At 37.5% G+C, this 8,779-nt stretch overlaps 3 protein-coding genes across 3 annotated transcripts; all 3 read left to right on the top strand.

Moving 5' to 3' along the window:
* Window positions 1-2,463: 2,463 nt before the first annotated feature.
* On the top strand, window positions 2,464-3,096 carry LOC105312679 (TNF receptor-associated factor 2-like). Its single transcript, XM_011405517.1, has one exon. The coding sequence runs from the start codon at window positions 2,464-2,466 to the stop codon at window positions 3,094-3,096; it is 633 nt and encodes a 210-aa protein (XP_011403819.1).
* A 4-nt stretch (window positions 3,097-3,100) lies between these two features.
* Window positions 3,101-3,667, top strand: LOC105312678 (TNF receptor-associated factor 5-like). Its single transcript, XM_011405516.1, has one exon. It carries the CDS (start codon window positions 3,101-3,103, stop codon window positions 3,665-3,667), a length of 567 nt encoding a protein of 188 aa, XP_011403818.1.
* Window positions 3,668-7,394: 3,727 nt separating this feature from the next.
* LOC105312677 (TNF receptor-associated factor 4-like) lies at window positions 7,395-8,381 on the top strand. Its single transcript, XM_011405515.1, has one exon. It carries the CDS (start codon window positions 7,395-7,397, stop codon window positions 8,379-8,381), a length of 987 nt encoding a protein of 328 aa, XP_011403817.1.
* Window positions 8,382-8,779: the final 398 nt, after the last annotated feature.

Here is an 8,779-nt window from a genome sequence, read left to right as displayed (position 1 = left end):
CATGTGTCTTGCTACATTCATCTTGTACGTGGAGAAAATGATGATTATTTAGAGTGGCCATTTCAAGGAGAAGTCACTATTGAACTATTGAACCAACTGGAGGATAACAATCACAAAGCATATATTCTAAAGTTCAACGAGTCAACACCAGATAATTCTAAGAATAGAGTTGTAGAACAAGGAAATGGTTGTGGTTGGGGTTTTCATAGATTTGTTTCTCATTCTGAGTTAGGCCACATTACTGACACCAACTGTTGCTACCTCCTCAATGATTGTCTTCATTTTAGAATAACTGTGAACGCTACCTACAATAAACCATGGCTTCTTTGATTCACTTTGTTCTAAAGCTGTCATCAATGGCTTCTTTGATTCACTTTGTTCTAAAGCTGTCATCATGTGCTAATTCTAGCCTACATTGGATTTATTATTTAATATTACGTGTGTTATTTTTTGTTGATGCACTTTCATTTTTAGAAACATGCAATCAGAGCATTAGCTCCAACGGTATTTGCTTTTTAGTGAATAATAACAAGCCCTTCCCATAATTATGCCACACCTTTATTTCCACATGCAACCATATGGTCTCCAGCACAGATCTATGTCTCCAGAGGGTATCATCTTTATACTTGAAGAGGTACTGGCAAGAGAGGTGAGGAAAGTGTTTAGGGGTCGAGACTGAAATTATCCACACTTCAACTGTTTTTCATTTCGTGAAAATGGTAGCTCCTAATAGATGTGGTGGGTATACAATTACTCATTACTTGATGATGACCTTTGCATGAGAAGTATAACTGTACTATATGTTAGACATGGGGTAATATGTAAGAGTATGATTACAATTATTGGTGTAATAGTAATAATAATAGTAATTGAAAAAAAACAAAATCCATTGTAATAGTAATAGTAATATGAAATAGATTCTCAGTAGTAGTAACTGTAATTGAAATTACAATGTAATATGTGTTGATTACATGCATGCTGCACTTGACAGTTCATAGAAATCATTAAGCATCAATTTGTCAGTGCCACTGTCAGGAGGAACTTTTTGTGACACACCTGATTCTTTTAAAGTTACTTGGTCATGTGTAGAGGGCACGTTTTTATATCAAAAGCTTTTATTTATGTACATGTACCTTCACGTAAAAGTAATAATTATATAATCCAATTACAATAATAAAGTAATAGTAATAGTAATATAATATAATTACTTTAGTTTAGTCAAGTAATGTAATGGTAATAGTAATATCAAAAATTTTCTGGTACTAGTAATTGTAATAGATTACATTTTAATGTAATTGACCCCATGTCTGCTATAATATGCACGTTTGTAGCTCGTGATCCACAGCAGGTCACCTGTTGCTCACATATATATTGTATGAGCTGTGATCTGCTCCACCATAAGCAGAAATTGACCTGAGCTTGAGCATGGCTTGGATGAAGGGAAGCAAGCCAGGCCATTGTGTCAGGCGGAGTAAAATGAATTTCTTTGCTGTGCATAGAAATTGTGATACCCATCATAGTGCGTGTGAGCAATGACATTAGGCTGTCCAATCCATACGTTGATTGAGGATCAAGACAGATTAGGTGATAATAACTCGTCGATTGGTTCTACATCACCAAACGCCCACTCACCTAATAAATCAATCTCACTAGTGAGGTAGTGATATCAACCTGGCAAAGGATTCTCAAGTCTTTTAAAAAACTCTTGACCGGAGAGAGAGACATTCGTTTTGTAGGGATTGAGACACTTAGCGTAAAGGAGGAATGGTTTCCTGGTATTGTAATACGGTCCAAACCAAGGGTTGTTGTTCTCATATACTCCATCAAGTCTCTCTAGCTTAGAACGCAAGTATTGAGGGGACCAAAGCTTCCTGGCATGCGACTTGTTAATAATAGAGTTTCTGATGATAAGTGGTTCTCCGTTCTTTATTGCAGCTCCTGCAAAAGGTGCTTCTTGATCCGGGAGAGAGATGACAGGTACTGTATGTATGGTTGTATACTCTATCCCCTCTCTCTAAGGAACACATACCATATCAGGGCAGTACACAGGCAACTGAACAGGAAAGCTCCTCCAAAAGTTAAGTAAATCTGGCACTCGGGAGATATTAGTGAAGATTCTGCTTCATGTATCTCTTCCCTCCCTTTTAAAACAGAGGATTTGTCCTTCCTTGTCGATTTATTTCGTTTCCTAGTAGACGCCATTTATATACCACAGTATAGACCCTCCCAATCCCCCGCCTACAATCAATTACGACACTAGACAGACAGGGATCACTGGACCAGCTACTCATAGTAGACTAGTATAAACCATAGAGCAAGGGGCTAAAGGGAGGAATAAGTCAAGAATATAATCAAGAAATAAGAAATTAGGTGAGGAAAATGCATCCACACCATTTAAAATACTGACATTTTTTTAGAAGTATGTATATTAGGCCTAGCCTTATTCTAATTTGATGTGAAAATATGGCTGGTAATGAATATGGTGGTTACAGTTACAAGTTTGTTGATGCTGATCTTCCTGAGAAGTATAACTGTGCTATATGTACGTTTGTAGCCCGTGATCCACAGCAGGTTATCTGTTGCTCACATATATATTGTAGCAGCTGTCTGCTAAAGCACAAACAGAAATCTGGATCATTATTTAACTGCCCTAGCTGTCGTGAGCCTCTTGATGGCAGGTATTTTCCTGATGGAAGGATTCAGCGAGAGATAAAGGAGCTAAGAATCTATTGTCCTAATGATGAGTGCCAATGGAAAGGAATCATTAAGGACATAGAGACTCATATTACTGAATGTCCATACCAGAGTATTGAGTGCACTAATGGCTGTGGAGAGAACCTGCAAAGAATGAAAATGGAGACACATGTATCCGAGGAATGTCTTAAGCGTATTGTTACTTGTACACATTGTGAAGAGACTGGTGTTCATGAAATAATATCTACCAATGCTCACTTAGACGTGTGTCCTTTCTTTCCGATTAAATGCACTAATGATGAATGTGATGTAATTTCTCCTCGTAATAAGTTATCAGTACACAAAAGGACTTGTCCTAAGTCTATTGTCACATGTGAGTACAGCCAGTGTTGGCTGTTCTAAGAGGATGAAACTAGAAGTACAAGAGGAGCACAATGAATCATTTGTAAAGGAACATCTTCAACTAGCAGTCAATGCATTGCATAATCGATTGCCTTCAAATTCCAAGGTTTTCAAGCTCAGTGATTTTAGCAATAAGAAATCAAAAGATGAAAGGTGGTACAGTTCTTTCTACACGTCACCAAGAGGCTATAGGATGAAATTGGATGTTCATGCTAATGGTGATGGTAATGCTGAAGGTACTAGTGTGTCTTGCTTCATTTATCTTGTAAAAGGAGAATATGATGATAATTTAGAGTGGCCATTTCAAGGAGAAGTCACTATTGAGCTATTGAACCAACTGGAGGATAACAATCACAAGGTATGTACTATGAAATTCAATGAGTCAACACCAGACCGTTGTAAGAATAGAGTTGTAGAAGGAAGAAATGGTCATGGCTGGGGTCGTCCTAACTTTGTTCCTCATTCTGAGTTAGGCCACAATGCTGACACCAACTGTTGCTACCTCCTCAATGATTGTCTTCATTTTAGAATAACTGTGAACGCTACCTACAATAAACCATGGCTTGTTTGATTTACTATGCCCTGATAGGCTGATACTGATGCTAGCCTACATTGGATTTTTATTTAATATTATGTGACATTTTTTTCATTGCTGCATTTTCATTTTTAGAAACATGCAATCAGAACATTAGCTCCAACTGTACCATATATGCCATATATTTTGTGGGGATTAAATTTCACGATTTTCGCATTTTGGAAAAATTCGCGAAATTAAAATCCACAAAATAGAATGCTGATTGTATAGTAGGTGTGGTAATTACATTTAAATCGGGAAATTTTTATTTGCAAATACAAAAATGCAGCAGAATCATGAAATTTTATACCCACAAAATATATGGCGTATACGGCATTTGTTTTTTAGTGTAATAATAACAAGCCCTTCCCATAATTATGCCACGCTCTTATTTGCACGTGCAACCATATGGTCTCCAGCATAGCTCTATGTCTCCAGAGGATATCATCTTTATTAGAGGCAGGCCCATTAACTACTGGCAAGAATAAAGAGGTGAGGAAAGTGTTTAGAGTCGAGACTGAAAGTATACTGTTTTTAATTTCGTGAAAATGGCAACTCCTAATTGATGTGGTGGGTACAATTACTCATTTGTTGTTCATGATCTTCCGAAGAAGTATAACTGTGCTATATGTACGTTTGTAGCTCGTGATCGACAACAGGTTATCTGTTGCTCACATATATATTGTATGAGCTGTCTGCTCCACCATAAGCAGAGATCGACCTGAGCTTGAGCATGGCTTGGATGAAAGAAAGGCCCTAAGATACAAGCCATGCAGGCCATTGTGTCGGGCGGAGTAAAGTGAATTTCTTTGTCCTGTGGAGCTGTGCATAGAAATTATGATACCCATCATAGTGTGTGTGAGCAATGACATTAGGCTGTTCAATCCATACGTTGATTGAGGATCGAGACAGATTAGGTGAAAATAACTCGTCGATTGGTTCTACATCACCAAACGCCCACTCACCCAATTGATCAATGTCACTAGTGAGGTAGTGATATCCACCTGGCGAAGGATTCTCAAGTCTTCTAAAAAACTCTTGACCGGAGAGAGAGACATTTGTTTTGTAGGGATTGAGACGCTTAACGTAAGGGAGGAGTGGTTTCCTGGTGTCGTAATACGGTCCAAACCAAGGGTTGTTGTTTTCGTATACTCCATCAAGTCTCTCTAGCTTAGAACGCAAGTATTGAGGGGACCAAAGCTTCCTGGCACGCCACTTGTTAATAATAGAGTTTCTGATGATAAGCGGTTCTCCATTCTTTATTGCAGCTCCTGCAAAAGGTGCTTCTTGATCCGGGAAAGAGATGACAGGTACTGTATTTATGGTTGTATACTTTATCCTCCTCTTTCTGAGGAACATATGTAATGACTTATATACATTAACTCTCAGTGATTATTACATTTGTGTATTACTTTATTATTATGTGTGTATGTGTGCGTGGGTGAGTGTGCATGCTCAGTGTGAAGGATTTGGAACACATGTTTTGTTATTTTTATGGTTTTGTGTGATTTGGATCTCTTCTCTATTTGGATTCTTTGTAATAATTTGGTCAACTATCTTACACATATACTGTGCCATTAGCTAGGGCAGTACACATAGGCAGCTGAACAGGAAAGCTCCACCAAGAACGGTGAAGTAAATCTGGCACTCAGGAGATATTAGTGAAGATTCTGCTTTATGTATCTCTTCATTCCCTTATAGAACAGAGTATTTGTCATTCCTTGTAGCTATACTGTACTGATGAAAGTTAAAAAGTTTTTATGGAACCATTTTCTTAGCCTCTTTTAATGTCGATCACTCATGCACCTATCACTTATTATGTCCATGCAATAAATGTTCCCACTCCCCAAAACTCCTAATTTTTCATCATTTTAATATACAGTTTTAAATTTTTAATGTAGTGTAACTTAATTAGTTTTTACTGTTCTTTAGGCTCTTCGACCAGGGATTATATCATAGCCTAGGCTAACATGTCCAGAAATGAGTGGACACGGATTAGTATACAAAGCAATTTTCTCCGTATATTATTAAATTCATTTATACAGGGCAGCAATGGGCTTATCCTATATCTCTCCTTACAAGACAAACTATCAAAATGTGAGCATATGTGGCTGTTCCTAAACATTATACTGGTGTTCTTGCTGAGTTTCATCTAGATTGGAGAAACTTTGTGTGGAACATTTCCTGTTTGATTGAGGGGTAGTCAGATTCAGACGTCGCCATTTTCCCATTCATTTTATATGTAAAATTTCACTCAATAAATTTCAATTTTTTGTATAGTTATAACAAAAAAAAAATAAAGTTTTGACAAAATGTGAGCATAATTTGTGATAGCACAACATTTTTACAACCCAATGGTACAAAAAAAGAAAGGATAACTTAAACTTTGCCTGGAACATTCGTCAAGTTTATATAGGGTAGTCAAGGGTAAAATTGCAATGACGCCATTAATTTGTAATGGCTTCCGTGTCAACATAAGTGCCTTTCTGAGGCTTTCTCCTCTTCAAAACTCTTGCTACTTGCTTCATAAGCTCTATAGCCAATGATAACAGCCTGTTATACTTAAAAGTAAGACTTTCTTGGCCTGAAGATAACAGTGAAGCTGGTAGCCCAAGCGGCCTAGCTCAGTCCAGTACATGCCAGGCCTTCCACCACCATCCACATTGGCTACAAGTATTTGAGTGTTTTAGAGAATACTACACTGACCAAGTAAGTGTCTAACATCTTCTCCAAACAAAGAATACCACGGAGATTCTTTTAAAGCAAGAATACAACTGCCACTATGTAGTCCGATGTAGCAGTTCCACGCTTGCCGTCTAAACAAACAAATTAAAAAAAATAACTCCTCCTGCTTGGTCCACAAGACTTGTAGAAAGCTGTCATAGTCCAATAAAGTCCCAGCTTCACATTATATAGAAGTTATATTGCTTCAAACAGAGACCTTACATCTCCATTTCTTCTTCACTATTACTCGTTACCATGGTAATATTTAATTATTTCAATGAATATCATTAAATTTTAACGACCGGAAGTTCCATTCCAATTTCTGGACATGATATAATAAAAAAGCATGGTTACGTTAGTATATTATATCCCTGCTTTGACTCGGTCACTGAGTCCTTCAGAGACATCTTTTCTATTTTTTTTCCTTTTATTTGTTGACTTTGTCTTGGTAAAGTTATTATTTATTATTATTATTACTTTGTTTTCTATTTGACGCCATTTTAAAACCCCGCCTGTCAAGGCACACCCATGCCTACCATTGGCTGGCGGCTGGCCATCCAATCCAGCTGCAGTCTACAGGCTGGCAAGTGGCAAGAAGGCTCAAACTGGCAAATTTAGAATCTGAGCAAGAATAATAAAAGAAATCAGGTGAGGAACATATCCACACTTTAACCATTCAAAATTTATTTTTAGAAGCTTAGACTTACTAGTCGTGTCACTTTTTGATGTCAAAATTTAGCTTGAAATATGGCTGCAAATTATGATAAATATGGTGGTTACAGTTACAAGTTTGTTGATGCTGATCTTCCTGAGAAGTATAAATGTGCTATATGTACATTTGTAGCTCGTGATCCACAGCAGGTTACCTGTTGCTCAAATATATATTGTAGCAGCTGTCTGCTAAACAGGCTAAAGCACAAGCCGAGGCACAAACAGAAATCTGGATCGTCATTTAGCTGTCCTAGCTGTCGCAAGCCTCTTGATGGTAGGTATTTTCCTGATGCCGGGAAGGATTGATCGAGAGATAAAGGATCTAGGAGTCTATTGTCCTAATGATGAGTGCCAATGGAAAGGAATCATTAAGGGCATAGAGACTCATATTACTGAATGTCCTTACCAGAGTATTGAGTGCAGTAATGGCTGTGGAGAGAATATGCAAAGAATGGAAATGGAGACACATGTATCCAAGGAATGTCCTAAGCGTACTGCTACTTGTACACATTGTGAAGAGACTGGTGTTCATAACATAATATCTACCAATGCTCACTTAGACGTGTGTCCTCTCTTTCCCATTACATGCACTAATGATGAATGTGATGTAGTTTCTCCTCGTAATCAGTTATCAGCTCACAAAACGACTTGTCCTAAGTCTATAGTCAAATGTGAGTACAGCAGTGTTGGTTGTTCTAAGAGGATGAAGCGAGAGGTACAGGAGGAGCATAATGAATCATTTGTAAAGAAACATCTTCAACTAGCAGTCAATGTATTGCAAAATCGATTGCCTTCAAATTCCAAAGTTGTTAAGCTCAGTGATTTTAACAACAAGAAGTTAAAGAATGAAAAGTGGTATAGTTCTCCTTTCTACGCCTCACCGAGAGGTTATAGGGTGAAATTAGGTGTTATTGCTAATGGTGATTGTGATGCTAAAGGTACTCATGTGTCTGGTTACATTCATTTTGCACATGGAGAAAATGATAATGATTTAGAGTGGCCATTTAAAGGAGTTGTCACTATTGAATTATTGAACCAACTGGAGGATAGCAATCACAAAGTATATACTCTGAAATTCAATGATTCAGTACCTAACTCTTGCAAGGATAAAGTTGCTGAAGGAGAAATTGGCCGTGGCTGGGGTTGGCATGAATTTGTTCCTCATTCTGAGTTAGGCCACAATGCCGCTGACACCAACTGTTGCTACCTCCTCAATGATTGTCTTCATTTTAGAATAACTGTAAACGCTACCTACAATAAACCATGGCTTGTTTGATTCACTATGCCCTGATACTGAGTCTGATGCTAGCCTACATTGGTTTATCATTACATGACATGTTATACGGTAGCTATTTTTCCTTTGATGCATTTTCACTTTTAGTAACACGCAATCAGCTCAGCTCAGGAGCCCATTAACTGTATTTGTTTCTAGTGGATGACATTAAAAGTTAATAACAACATATTAGCGTAATTTCATAATCAAGTGCAGCCTCTCATATTATCAAGAGTAGATAATAATAGAAGAGAGTGTCCTACTGTGATATGCCCCCTGCTGCATCACGGCGTAGAATTGAAGAGTCACATTCAGGATATTTTCAGTATTTTATTTGAGTAGTTATTATATTGCTAGTTATTTTTGAATAACTACTCAAAAATACTGAAATTATCCTGAAT

The sequence above is a fragment of the Amphimedon queenslandica genome, unplaced genomic scaffold (genome assembly GCF_000090795.2).
Source record: "Amphimedon queenslandica unplaced genomic scaffold, v1.1 AMPQUscaffold_13420, whole genome shotgun sequence".
NCBI lineage: Eukaryota > Metazoa > Porifera > Demospongiae > Haplosclerida > Niphatidae > Amphimedon > Amphimedon queenslandica.
This window is presented reverse-complemented; position numbering and strand designations above follow the sequence as displayed.